General features: G+C 34.4%; 1 protein-coding gene across 4 annotated transcripts in view; it reads right to left on the reverse strand.

Moving 5' to 3' along the window:
• Positions 1-14,764, reverse strand: part of LOC131057516 (disease resistance protein RUN1) — a 41,314-nt gene extending 26,550 nt beyond the window's left edge. For all 4 annotated transcript variants that reach the window (XM_059212078.1, XM_059212076.1, XM_059212077.1 and 1 more), the window contains exon 1: positions 13,910-14,764. In XM_059212078.1, coding sequence (XP_059068061.1) covers positions 13,910-14,427 — 518 coding nt within the window. In that variant the 5' untranslated portion in view covers positions 14,428-14,764. The remainder of the gene's footprint in view (positions 1-13,909) is intronic.
• Positions 14,765-15,544: the final 780 nt, after the last annotated feature.

Here is a 15,544-nt window from a genome sequence, read left to right on the forward strand (position 1 = left end):
TATCTCCTCGTCTCATTGTCACACTCTTTTTATCTCTATTTCTCCCTCTCCCCTTTTTTTCTTTCATTCCATCTTCCCCCCTCTCTCTCACCCCCATTATATTTTACAAGTAATATCCTCTCTCTCTCTCTCTCATCTCTCTCCTCTCTCTCTCTCTCTCTCTCTCTCTCTCTCTCTCTCTCTCTCTCTCTCTCTCTCTCTCTCTCTCTCTCTCTCTCTCTCTCTCTCTCTCTCTCTCTCTCTCTCTCTCTCTCTCTCTCTCTCTCTCTCTCTCTCTCTCTCTCTCTCTCTCACACACACTTACTTTATTTCTCCCCATCTCTCCCTCCCTCATTCCCTCCATATCCCCTATCTATCCCTTTATCTCTACCCTCTCTCCCTGTTTCTATCTCTAGTTCCCTCTATTTGTCCATCTTTTTATTTGCCCCCTTCTCCACCTCACTCTATGTTACTATCTCTCTAACTCTATCTCACCATATGTATATATCTAGAAGCTAGATCTCTCTATCTCTCCCTCTCTCTATCCCTTATCTTTGTATCTTCATCTCTCCATATACCTCTCTTTAGTTCTCTATCTATTTTTTCCCTCTTCCTCTCTCTCCCCCTATATTTCTAGACATGCCTCCTTCTATCCATCCATCTCCCTCCCTCCTCTCTCTTTTTGGACCTTATATTGATATCTCTTTTCCTCTCTATATCTATCTCTCCCTATCACTTCTTTCATCTATCCCTCTATCTCTATCTAGTTATCTATATCTATCTCTACCACTATATCTCTTCCTCTCTCTATATATCACTGTGTATCTCTATCTATATCTTTCTATCTCTCCCACTATTTATTTTTTTCTTCCATCTCTATCTATTCCTCTCCACTCTCTCTATTGATTTCTTCATATACCTCTCCTCCTCTCCATTTTCGTTTCCTCAATCTCTATCTTCAACTCTATCTATATCTATATCTATCTCTTTACCCATCTGTCTCACTCTTTCCCCTCTATATATCCATGTTTCTAGCCCTATCTCAATCTCTCTCTCGCTCTCACCCTATTGCAAATATAACATGAACTTGTTGGTATGACATTGTAAATTGCATCCTTGTGCAATTTCTTTCTCAACTAGGCCCTATTTTGGCATGTATGACCTCCTGCCTCTAGTCCTATTCATCACAACTCAATTGCATGTCATTTTGGCTTCTTCTCATTTTGGAGATTAGGTCACGATTTGAGGCCACATTGGGGGGAGCAAGTTGCCTAAGGTGAACCGTTCCCCTATGTTTGGCCCCAAATTCAAATCAAAGCATGCTTGGCTAGGTTGAGCGAGAAATTATTTCCCGTGTCGGCCTACTCCAAGTTTTGTACCAATGCTTGGGAGACGTATATAAGAAAGGCATCCTCCCTCATTTTAGGTTTGGTAGTTATTGTTACATCCCTCTTTTCAATATATGTTGTTAAATGATAATGCAGTTGTGATCTTTATAAGATTTGCATTTTGTTCCTTGAATATGTGGATGCATAATCTTAATTTGAGCTGTGCAGTGGATTTGAAAGATAGATTCTAACAATGTTGTTTCATATAATTGGAAATATTGTGAAGATTTGAATAATCTAGCCATTTATTTTATGTTACTCAGTGGATGCGGGATTAACAACATCTTCGAAGAGAGGGAGAGTATCATCAAGGAGAGACATGCAAACAAAATATTGGTCGAACTTGCCATCGGACCATGAACCTGGTTTTAGGACTCGTTAGAAAGTCAATTCTCACCTTGGCAGTTAGGGTGGTTGTTTCACCTTGCTAGTTAGCTAGTAGTTGGTTGTTTTCCCTTGTCTAGATAACTGAGTGGCAACCTTGTCAATTAGATTAGAAATTCTAGGTCTTTTCCTTTTATCATTCTTGACAATCAAAGTTAGTAATGGAATCTTAATTTTTTCTTGAAGTAAATGAATTTAAACATGAATATTAATATAAATATCAATTAGTCCTTAAAATGGAGACAAGACAACAATATATATAAATATACAAATATACATGTCTATATGAATTAATGGCTCTCACACATAAATATTTATATATAAAAAATTAAATTGTTTCAGGAAAACCAAATTTAATATCATCAACTCTTTAAGCCATGACATGTTACGCCTTGAGTAAACTTAGTGGTGGGAGACGTAACGTCCACCCCACTACCATCATGGGAACATCCAAGATTCATAAGTTCTGATATAGGTCGAGGATTACATATGTGTGCTCATAAACGGATGAGGGGGATGCACCTCTCACAAGAAAATTAATATGGCATCCACCTCTCATAAACGGATGAGGGGGATGCACCTCTCATAAGTTTTGAGTAATATTTGATCCATATAGGTGAAGGAACGTGCAAGGAGGGGCTTGCCGTAGCTCAAGACACCAGCCTAAACCACGCATGCCGCATCCCATATTAATGTAAAAATTTGTTAATGGAAGCAAATAGACTGTGACGTTTCTATATTTCATTGAATCAAAGTCTGCTGATATTAATCTATTGATTTATTAAATCTTTCTATCAAGGGTCTCACTTATTTTGCATTCTTGAATTGTACGATCATTTTAATATTTTAACATCGATCGAGTAAGCAATATCAAATATAAGCTATGATTTTGAGATCATTGAGACTGATCTCTCACTTATATGTATTGTAAATTATAAAAGATATTTCCTAGAACTTTTGTATCTCTGTATCTTTAAAGGGATGGAGCCATAGCTTTAGAATCAAGAGTTATTTTGCAACGGTCGAAGATAGAGCTCAAACTGTAAACCGGATTGTAATTATTTTTTAGTACAATGTAATATGTGTGATGCCCTGTATCATTGAAGATCTGAATGAGGCCTCAGTTTTTAGTCAAAATATAAAAGGTTGAATACATTTTTTACGTATTATAACACATGTCATCCTATTATTCGATGGACCCAGACCGGGATGGCCATATACCTCACAGTTGATGGTTAAGGATCCAAGCTCATAAATTTAAGGTTAAAAATAGATCCGTCAATATGTTAAATTAATTAAATTTGACAACATCAGTCAAATAGTAAATTCCTAAGATGCCAGAATGGTGGGAAGGTCTTGTTCAGCTGAACGAGAAAACTATCAAAGATACTATATATCCAATAACAAACATCAACCACATTTATTTGAGTGCTGCAAACATCAACCTTATTTATTATGTCTGTAGTTCAAATTTTGATAGAACGAGATATTTAATATGCAACCTTTCAATAAGAGAAAAAAAATAATAATAAAAAAATACTGGCGTGAGACATTATAATCACGGTTGGGTCATCTTAGCAAAAAAAAACTCCTATCTGCTAAATATGAACTTTTGATCTTTATGTCATATTGGTATTAAAATTGCAACTTTGAATTCTAAATTCTAATTACTAAATGTTACTTCCTTTTTCAACTATGATCAATTACAACACACATTTTTAATCATAAAAATAATTTGGTGTTCCACAGAGATGCGTCCCCCTCAAAAAAACCTGCGTCTTCTGTAGGGGGATATGTTTCTGAGACTTGGGGACTTGGGGAAACATTCCCCCACAGCACCACCACTTCCACCACCTCTGGTGGGGACATTGTTGGGTCGCTTGCTATATGTTACATGTCATTCCATATTGATTGAAACCTTTAACTTCGTGAAAACTAGTTGGCCTTTCATGGGGCACTCATAGAGATGTTATATTGTAGATTTTGCCTTGAAGATTTCAATTTACCTCTAATTTTTATATCACCACCACTCCACCGCCATCCCCCACCCTCCCCTCACCATCCTCAAATTTAGACCCTTGATCCCCGTTCTTGAAACCCATCCCCGTATCCCCCTGTCCCCTAATCAGAAAACTCCGTAGAACATTGAAAATCAATCTCAAAATCAGTCTACTAAGACTTCCAGAATTAAAATCCACAAACAAGATGTCAAGGTTAATCTATTCCTTCATCTAACCAACCTTTACAATGGTATGGTGGTCCAATTACTTAATTATTTAGACAGATAAAGGTTTACAGGCATTTACAACCTTGATGAAAGTTTAATATTATTTAATGTTTTAACATTTTGAAGGGGCATACATGTGGTGGGGCACCTGGTCCTCCATCTGAGAGTCACGTATATCCAATGTATCATTTTCTTTGTAAAATTAGAGATGGTGAGAAAGCATATTCAAACTATCAGTGACAGTAGGGTAGCTTCCTATAGCAGGGGAAGCATCATCAGTGACAAAGCAGGGTAGCTTCCTATAGTAGGGTAAGTGTCATCTGCAGATGTCCTCATCACTTATATTTTTGTAACAATGACAGTGGTTTGTATTTTTTTCTTGTTCTTAGGCACAATTTTGTTACTGGTAAACTCAATTTGAAAATGGAATTTAAATAAACAGTTATGTGCATTTGAAGCTCAGTAGTGTGGTTTTGCTTAGCTGTCGAATGCCAAATGTCTGATCCCTTCCGCTTAACATGCAGTCACATTTGTACAGCTAAAGTAATTGGAGATTAAAGCATTTTATGGGTAATAATTCTGGCTATAGTTGTCACGCTATATTGGTTATTTGTCACCCAAATACCTTAAAGTTCTAATTAACTGCTGGTGTATGTGTTTTTAATCTATGGCTTTTGGATGCCTTTTATGTTTCCATCGAGCTTGAAATGTTTAGGTTTCTTGAGGTAAAGTTTCCATTTGTTTATGAATTGTTTAAGTGTCTTTAGGTAAAGCTTCGATAGGTTTAAAACGATGGCCTTTCAAGTTCAATCCTGTTACAGAGAATATTTCAGTCATTCTGGCAGATGGGAAACAAATTGCATTAAGGGTACGGTCTCATGCACCTGGGATCTCAAATCTTTCAGTAATTCAGCCTTTCAAAAAATATCATCTGCCTAAGATTAGATTTTCATACTTTCTGTATATGTATATGTAAGGAAATCTTTTGAAACCTTAGATGTATTTGTGTTTATTTTGTGTTGTAAGATTTGGGTTGGAAAGATAAAAGTAGTAGTGAAGGATTCAGTTTCTAAGAGTTATGAGAAAGGCAAAGAGTCGGCAGCAGATACAGGGGAGAAAATTAAGCAGAGTTCTGAACCTGAGGAGCTCATATTAGATTTGCTTGCCTTCTCAGAACTGTTCGGATTCAGTGATGTATGTTGTTTGAGATTATAGACAGGTGGTTAGAAATATAAATTTTTGTAACAATTTATATGTTGTACATGATTTCTGCTTCAAGTTCTGGTTTACACTTTCATGGGTTTAAAACTGTAGCGCAAACATTGCATGAGTCGTATCAGTATTGATTTCTGGTGTGAATTGAAATAAATAATATTGGAGAAGCTGTCATGGCGTTATTTAAGAATAGATATATCATCTTTAAGAAATTTATAATGTTATGAGTGAAACATCTTGTCTTCTTGGCTTGGAAATTCTGTCATGGAGGTTTTTATTAATTTCATTTACGCCTTGGTTAATCTTAATTACCAACATATCCTAAACTTTTCTGGTGATTGATTTACTTGTTGGGTGGCATGTTGGAAAGGGGGGCGTATGGAGCGCAGAAACTAGGAGTGCACGGCCGTGGCTATTCTAGCTCCAAAACAGACCTGTCGTACAGCGTGTTAGTGACAGGTTAGTCAATCATAACCGTTAACTGCAAAATCGACTGTGTAAAATGCGCGACTAACACATGTGTTAGTCAATCCGTACTGTCTAATGTGTGTTTTTTAATGTTGGTGGTGGAGTGCGAAAAAAGCATCCTTTTTCCACCCACGAGGTTTCATTGAAAATTAAGCCTCAAACACCGTGTGCACAGGCGACAGCAATTGGGAAAGCCACCATGAGAACCCTGCATGGGACATGACATTTCTGGTTGACTTTTTCAACATATATATAGAGTCTATCGGTTAGTTAACCTAATCTATATAATTCTAATTTGGAATACTATTTATTTCAACTTAATTTTAATTTTAAGTTTAAAAAATCTTAAATGAATTATATATTTTAAGTGAAATAACAATATAATTTATCAATATTATTAATTACCACATAATAATAAGACACAATGATATAATTTATAACTAAATGTTACAAGAGATTTTTAAGAATTAAAATGAATGAAAATAATTATTAATAAATAATAATAATATATTGTTATAGAAAGTATTATGTAAAAAATATGTTAATAAGCATTAAATATTTAAATATAATAGATTTTAAAAATGTGAGAAAGGTTAATACAACTATAGTAAATTAGATTATAAAACTTATAAAAAAATTAAGAAAATATAATAATTTATAAATAACATATTAGATAATGACGTGAAATTTAAGTTAAGAATATTAAATTAAAAATCATAAGAATCACTATAAATTATAAAACATTATCACTATAGGTTATAAAAAATGATAAAGTTTTATCTATATAAGTGAAATTCAATATGAAAATATAAATGACATAAAAGAATTAAATTTAATTAATAATTATATATTATTACATAAATAATAATTAATATACTAGGTTATTCATTCATACTTGTCAATTTAAATGAATTATTATATTAAAAGAATGGGTGCCTCTAAAATTTAGATTTAGAACTGTCCAAAAAAACCATTTCCAAGCGGCCAAGTAGGAAACCGCCTCACAGAGGGTCGCCTTCTAAAAATATATTCCTTAGCCTTGCGTTGCTTCTACTTGAAATCTGCAACCCCAAACTATCCAAAAGTTTTCTTTGGAGTCTAACAAAATGACTGTTTTGAGAAATGTGAGCAATTAAAATGGATAAAGGAAACGGAACAACATTTGTAACAAGGGTCCACACGAGACAACACACACTAGTAGAACATTAGTATGTGTTGTTTAAGCCCGACCGGTCTTAATTGCTACATGTTGCAATGCTATAGTCTTATATGACATTAGCAAGTGTTTTGGTCTCTCTATCTATACCCTTTAGCCCATTACCCCATTATTTATTTCACTTTTTGACCTATGTATACTATTTTTTGTCATGCCTTTCCTAGTAGGTGACCTTATTACGTCGCATATCTCACATGCCTTCACAATAATTTATTAGTGGATGTGTTTATCTATGGTTGTTTTACATGTTGGTAATAACGTGTTTATATGTTATATGAGATGTTCTTTTATGTTGGCATGAGTTATTTTTATAGGTCATTTTTTGTGTTGACTCACCACTAAGAACAACACCGGGGCATCATGTATAGCCCTTTATTTTACGTGCTCCCATGCCTATTTCTTTTTTATTACTTGATAGATCTTATTTAATAGTCACACACTATGTTACTACCAACATTTATTACATATTTTTGTGCTTTTATAGAATGCTTTTTTTTCTTCTTACATCCTTTGTGTTGGGACCCCTTCAATAAATATATGAAATATATTTACTTATTTGCCCATTTTATGAATTTTGCACCAAATTTTGTTAATATCATCCCTTGCAACATATGAAGATAATGCTGATGCACTAGTTCTTTTTGTAGGAGAGGTTGCAACAGGGGTGTGGGTATTAGATTCTAGAGCTTTTTTCCATGCTACATTGTGTTGGGAGTTTTTCTTAAATAATTAAGAGGGAAACTTTGGCAAGGTTTATCTTGGTAATGATGAACCTTGTGACATTATAGGTAGAAGTGATGTTTTATTGAAATTAAAAAATGATAATAGTCGGTTGCTCTAAGATGTTAAACACATGTATTAGCTCAAAAAGAACTTGATTTTTGTGGGACAACTAGATACTCAAGGTTGTAGTGCCACTTTTGAGTCAAGCACATGGAAGCTAACAAAAGAAGCCTTAATAATTGCTAGGGGCAACAAATTGGGCACTTTGTACATACTAGAGAGACACGTTGAAGTTGGAGTTGTGATGCTAATTGCAGATTTAGCACAAGAAGATTGGTCATATGAGCAAAAAGGGACTTAAGGTTTTGCATAAAAGAGATCAACTTCCAATTTTGAAATTGGTTGATTTGGAGTTGTGTGAGCATTGTATCTATCAAAGACAAAGAAGGATCAACTTCTCTACTACAAGACATGACAAGAAGACAAGGCCATTAGAGCGTGTGCATTCGAATGACTTTGGTCCCTCAAAGATTACATCAATTGGTAGATCTAATTTTTTTGTTACTTCCTAGATGATTGCACCACAAAATTTTAGGTTTAGATGCTAAAAAGAAACTCTAAAGTGTTCAGCATATATATAAAAAATTTAAAGCACTTGTAGAAAATCAAGCCGATAATATAATTAAATGTTTAAAACAAACAATGGTGATGAATTTTGTTTGCTTGAGTTTGACCAGTTTTATGTAGATAATAGTATTCAAAGGATCAAAATTGTTCTTTTCATCATTCTAGAAAATAGTGCAACTAGGAGGTTGAATAGAACTTGCAGTATGTTCTCCAATGCTCGATTGGGTAAACAATTTTGGCAGAGGTTGTTGATAAAATTGTTTATTTCATAAATACAACACCATCTTCTTGATCAGATTTTGAAAGTCTAGAGGAAAAGTATCTTGAAAATAAAATTTCATATAATCATTTGTGGGTGTTTGGATGTGAGACCTTTGTTCACATCTCATTAGAGAGAATAAAGAAACTTGATGTCAAATCAAAAAGATGCATTTTTTGTCAAATATGGAGATGACAAATATGGCTATAGACTATAAGATCCAAGGGCTAAATAGCTTACTCAAAGTAGAGATGTAAATTTTAGTGAAAAGGTGTTCCAAAATCTATTGGAATAGAGAAAGCCTACAAAAGAATATGTGACATTAGAAGATATCGGTTTTTACACTACCATGTTTAGTTTGAAGAAGGCTTCAACTTCTATGCAAAAACAAAGGAGTTTAGATCCTTCACAACAACTTGGTGATAAGTTACCTTTGCACACTTCAACATTGCCTTAAAACTCACTACAACCCTCTTTACATGCCACACCACTGCCAAACAATACCCCTACACTGCCACAAAACTTCACGCAACATTTAAAAACTCTTGCACAATCTTCATACCTGTTGGGCCCCTATAGTTAAATACAAATAATAATAACAATGTTGCACAAGATATTTCATAGGCGTGGTTTCCTCAATTAATGAAGTCTATCAGGGATCATAGAGCACAACCAAAATTTGATGAGTTTATTCATCGTTAATTAATCTCTAATAAAGGTAACCTACAACATTCAAACAAGCTTGTAATGGCAAAAATAGTGAAAATGGATGGATGCCATTAACAAAGAGATGGGTTTGGTAATGATTGTATTGATGTATTTCATGATATATTTGAATGATGACATGTACACTATGATATGGAGATTATTTACTCTCTCTCTCTCTCTCTCTCTCTCTCTCTCTCTCTCTCTCTCTCTCTCTCTCTCACACACACACACACACACAATACATACACACACATGCATATATATGTATATGTATGTGTATACGTGTGGTGTATATACACACAGATGTATACATATAGATATATATACATATTTATATGTATATGTATATGCTCATGAATATTTTTCATATATTCTTGAAGATAAAATTTGAAAGTAAAGACAAATGCATATGTACCTTTTCTAAGGCAAGGCATTTCACACTTGATAATTATATAGAAAATTTCATTGAAGTTCTTTGCAATTATAATGAGGAGCCTCACATAACAACTTCTAAATGAGCTTTCAATTATGAACACCAATATAGGTTCACAAGTTACATAATATGCATATATAGTGAAGGAACCAAGAACAATTAAAAAACCAAGAAAAGGAGCACATGAATATCTGTTGTTGCCTCAAGATTTTTGTAGAGCAAAAATTAACTTACAAGTTACAATTCTTGTCCTCCCCAACAAGTGAAGCAAAAGTTATTTATCATCCTTCATATACACTATAGCAAGGAAGAATTCATCTCTATCCTCCAATGAAGAATTAGAAAGCAAGATTTGACATCCTATTATCACTTCTTCTAATGGTAACCTCCATATGAGTCCCAAAGAAAAATGTAAATATATTGAAGACAAACATTTTCTACTCCAAACATAAAGAAGCAATGGATAATAAAAGTTCCCACACCTATTATTCATTCTTCATCTATTATGTACATTCACCTCAAGTGACATATCTTATCACAATAAAATTCAATAAAGAGATTTAATTTATTTTAATAATTATTTTTAATTCAAAATAAAAATAGAAAATCTTATTTTTTAAGATTTTAATAATTTTTAAATATGATTAAATTAGATTTGAATTTATAATAATTTTGAAGAATTGATTTTCTTGATTGTAACAACATATATGAAAATTCTTAAATAAACTAGTTTTCTTTACGACCACACTTTAAATAAAATATAAATAAATAAATATTTTCAACAAATTCATTTTCTTTATTTACGTTCAAGCAAATAATAACTCTAATATGAACATATACTTAACATATGATCCATTTATTAGTTCCTGCCGTGCCGGCAGGATACTATAGCATCCGTTAGATGCATTTATTAATTTCTGTCGTCCAATCACAATGATGTATTTTTCAACATTTTATTCTTTTTCCAATGTTTTAATTTTCAATAAATTTAATAATCAAAATAAAATTATTTATTGTAATTTTGATTGGAAGTTGCTGCTAATTTTGTTTATAAAAAATAAAACTTAAATTCCCAAAAACTTCTATGAAAATAATCAATTTCAAGGTTAACAAGACTGCATCTGCGCCTCAACCTTCTGCTGCAAATACTTCATCGGATTCCAAAGCTTCTAACCTTTACTCTAAAGCAAGCGGGAGCAGAGAGATATAATGCCTCACTCGCAGCACATAGACATCTAGGGTTTCGTCTTTGCGTGTATACAGTTTAAATCTCATTCCGGAAACCATCTCTTTAATATCCACGCCAAGTTATGCTTTGTTTTATCTTCAACTCCACTTCCATTTTTGCAGATGTGTTTTCTTCATTCCGCAGGGTTCAGAATACATTCCAACGAAGCTAGGGTTTAAGTGTTTGTATTTTCAGATATGGCGGTGGCATTTGACGAATTCGGAAGACCATTTATAATATTGACGGAGCAGGAGCAGAAGACCCGAGTGTAGGGGCTCGATGCGCAGAAGGCTAACATTGCAGCCGCGAGGGCTGTTGCGAGGATCCTTCGCACCTCCCTCGGTCCCAAGGGCATGGATAAGATGCTTACCAGCCCCGACGGCGATGTCACCAACTGTAAATTTTTAACCCTATTTTATTTATTTTTTAACAATTGTTTTATCAAATTGATTAGCTTTAAAAGCCCTCTTCTGTGCATCATTTAGAAAAAAGATATTTGATAGAAGCAAAACCCTGGCTAGAGTAAAATCCTATAAAATAGAGCAAAATATGGAAGCTTGACTTGAATATGGAACGATATGTAGTACTATAGAAATAAAAACTTGCACTGTTAATCAAATATGCAAGCATTACAGAAATGTGAAATGAAAATCTCGAAAATAGTTAAAAATTTGCAGGTTTCACTTAGAACAAAATACAACACGATGGAAATAAAATCTTCCAAAATAAGAGTAAACCATGCAAGGCTTAACCAAATGTGGGCTTGAATTAGAGTTGTTCTATAATGCACCAAACTCTGAACGCCTTTAATAGAGAAATGTTACATAAAATGCCAGACTATAAATCTGAAATGTGCCGCTGAATCGGTAGATTGTTTTTGCAGAAATATGGTAGAAGAGGACACAGATCACAGAGATTGATCGGAGTTTAATTTAGATTATGTTTTTTAGTTAGTTCGTTATAAGTGAATTTGGCTATTGGATTTTTGTAACGAGGGAGCACTGCTACATTAGCAAAAATTCCCGTATTGCTTTCATTGTAAAAGAAGATGAAAGTGAAACCCAACATATCAGTAGAAAATAAAGAATGTAAGAAGAAAAGTGGGAAAACTGTATATGCTTTTATATTGGTTCTTCTGCCTGGCGTGCCCTTCTTTTCTGCATTGTCAATGTTTGTTGGACCTTTGCTTACAATCTGATTTCCCCTGTTTCCCGGTTTCGATCCCGGAGCTGGAATGTATCTTCCTGTGTTGTTTCATATAATGAGTTGATTTCTTTAGTTTTGACGATTTGTGTATTGTTAGCCCACCCAAAGTTTGGCGAAGCGTTTTACCTGCAACAAGGGTTTCAAATGCGTGTGAATCGGTTTTGGTTGATAATGAATATATTGGTTCTTTAATTAATCTCCACATTTCTTGTCGCTTGATTTATCAGTGTCGAATTTGTGCAATTTTGAAAGTCGTTTGCACAAATTCAGCATTATTGGAGCTTGGTGAGTGGTTTCGCATGCTATTTTGACCATTTATAGTTGTTTTTAGCCGACGTGGGCTGAATCTAGCGTATTAGCTGTGTCTGTTTATATGAATCTCTATTGAGGTTCTTTGCTCCTTTTTAAGGCTGGTGATTTTTTTTTCATGTTATTTTACCCCATTTTTACTTGTTTTGAGCTGACTTCAGCTAAATTTAATGTGATTATAGGTGTTTGGTTAAGTTAATTTTTATTGTAGTTCTGCCTGATTTTTACTTGTTTTCAGCTGACTTTTACCAAATTTAGTTTGATGATACTTTTCTGGTACAAAACGGATCTTTTGGAAAGGCTTTAGAAGCCTTCAATGAAATGCAATTGGCGGGTGTAGACACAAATACCACAACGTTTGCTACTATCCTCACTGCCTCTCCAAAATAGGAGCTTTCAAACAGGGTATAGACATCCATAGAAGCAGAAAGCACTTTTGTAAGATGTTATAGTTTCAATTGCCTTGGTGGACAGGTATACAAAATGTAGAAGGATAGACGAGGCATGTTAACTGTTTGACAGAATGCCTTATAGAAATGCGGTCTCATGGAATGCCATGATCGCAGGGTATGTGCAAAATAGATTTTGTCAAATGCAATACAACCTTTTTATAAACCCATATGAAATCATTCTACCAAATGGTATAATCATAACACTGGTACTCATAATAGTTACAATTTAGGCATGCATATACAAGGTAAATATACTACTGATTTAATCTAGATTGCAATTTTCAAGAAATTGAGATGATAAATTGAATAAAAAATGATTTAACCTTCTAATTTATATAGTTTAAATTTCATGGTTATTGCTTGTTGAAGTAATCTTTTTATGGTATACTTTAATTTTGGAATTAAGAAGACACACTTACATTGATGAAAATTTGAAAGTTTTGAAGTTTTATATATTTGATTTCATGTTATTGGAAAGAACAAGTTTACATGTGATTGCTGATCAAAATGATATAAAAGTATATTATAAACTCTATTGTTTTACATTTTATTTTTCTTACATTTACACATTGGTTGTTATTAATGTTAAATCTAATTTCTGAAACATTAAATAGAATACAAGTTATATTAAAAGTGCATCCAACTGGATCTGAACCTTCGTTACAAGGTCTCAACAATAAAAAAATCATTAAACAAAAGGAAAAGAAATACTAAAATAAAAATATTGTTTGCATCATCTTTTTGATTGTGAAGATATTTGGTTCATAAACACTTTGTAGTGGATTACATTTTTAATTGTATTACTTTAATCTTCTTTTTTCCCTTTCTCTTTGCATTCTTTTATGCTTTCATTTATACAATCCTCTACTTTTCCTTTTCCACTCTACCTTTCACTACTTTCCCTTTTCCACTCTACCATTCACAATTCTAACACTCGGCAGGAACATGACGCTACACGTCTCTTGTTATAAAAAATGGAAACACTAATATCTATAAAATTTAATTATTTATCAACAACCCTCCTTAAAACCCTAGGCTGAATGGAAGTATAGAAAAGCATGCAGGAGAGAGAAAGTCTGTTACTTACCCGCCAGTCATATCCATGGACCACCCTGAGCGAGAGCAGATCTGTAAAAGTGCATCCTCCCATCCCTCAATCTCTTCTCTTGGGTATCGATCCGAATGGCCATAATGTTTTACAAATGCTTGCTTGTACGGACTGGAATCTTTGAGAGGATATCTAACATTAGTTGGATCCATATCATAAAACAGAGGAATGATCAAGCCAGGGGTTTTCAACATAGCGGCGGCCTCCTTGAGACACCATGCAGAAGCTGCATAGCCTCTAGAAAATATAGGAATACGAATGGCACTGCTCTCCACTGCACTTATCAAGTTCAACCCAATTATTTCCCCCTTTTTCAATTTGTGGGCGTCTAAAAAGACATGGAGTCCGGCAGCAGTGAGAGCTTCATATAGATAATGAACCAGAGTATTTCTCACATCTTTTACCCTGAAGCTCAGAAACACGTGATATTCCTTGTTGTTTTGGAAACGAATTCTGGTTGAGGGACGAATGTACTCTTTCATCGTGTATGCTTCCATCTTGAATGAGGCAACTGAAAAACAACGGCAGAGAGAATATGGAACTTGAACTCCTAGCACGCAAAGAGAGGCAACTGAAAATAATGGCAGAGAGAATATGGAACTTGAACTCCTAGCACTCAAAGAGAGGCAACTGAAAATAATGGCAGAGAGAATAGAGAACTTGGGCTGCTATCAGGCAATCTGGTGCTACCTTGTGTAAAGCCAAGTCAAGCTTTACCTCCATACAAAAGACATCCCCGCTTAAGTCAAGCTGTTTCCAATATCGAACACACAGATTAAGAAAGGGGGGTCGAGCTGTATATGTCTCGGTCTATGCAAGAGAGTCCCCACTCAACAGCTGTTTCCGCTACGAAATTGTGAGATTGGAAGGCGGGTCTTATTCTAAATTGTAAATTTTGAAGTCATAGCCAGCGGACCCACTTTCGTATATTTTTTCTCTGCCCAGTCAATGTCAAGTTTTGTTTTGTTAAAATTTTATTAGTTTTTTAATGCCACCAGTCATGTTAACTTCTTGTCGTGACAGGATTTAGTGGCCGACAACATCTTTAAAAAAGATCTCTTCTGATCAATGACTACAGACCAACATTGAGTGAGAGTCACGGTAAGTGGGGTGACTGATTAATTTTCTGATCTATCACTTCGAGGGGTTACGCATAGTATAATATTTATTATAAAATTTTGTTTAAAAAAAATACTATACATAAATAGACATGTTAACATACAAATTAACATGCAACAGGGCTACCCGAAATTGAAGGGGGGCCTTAGAATCCGCAAAATCATCCACTTTAACAAGGCTCACATGACCAAAACGCCCTGGAAGTTTCTCCACGTGGATTTAGACTGGGGTCACATTATGAGAGCAAAATACCTTGGCCATGACAGCTTTCTTTGTGCTTTAAATGAAGATGGACTCCCCAGAGGGTCCATAATATGGAACAATACTCTCAGCCGCAGAGATCTCATTTCTTAGGGCATGAAATGTCTCATTGGTAATGGCAGAAACATTTGAAGATTGTTGGCTTGGGGACAAGCCCTTGATCGCTTCCTCCTCTCTTACAAGGATTAAGGATGTTGCTAAGGGTTTGTTTGGTGACGAGGTCTCTGATTATTT

The sequence above is a fragment of the Cryptomeria japonica genome, chromosome 10, assembly GCF_030272615.1.
Source record: "Cryptomeria japonica chromosome 10, Sugi_1.0, whole genome shotgun sequence".
Taxonomy (NCBI): Eukaryota; Viridiplantae; Streptophyta; class Pinopsida; order Cupressales; family Cupressaceae; genus Cryptomeria; species Cryptomeria japonica.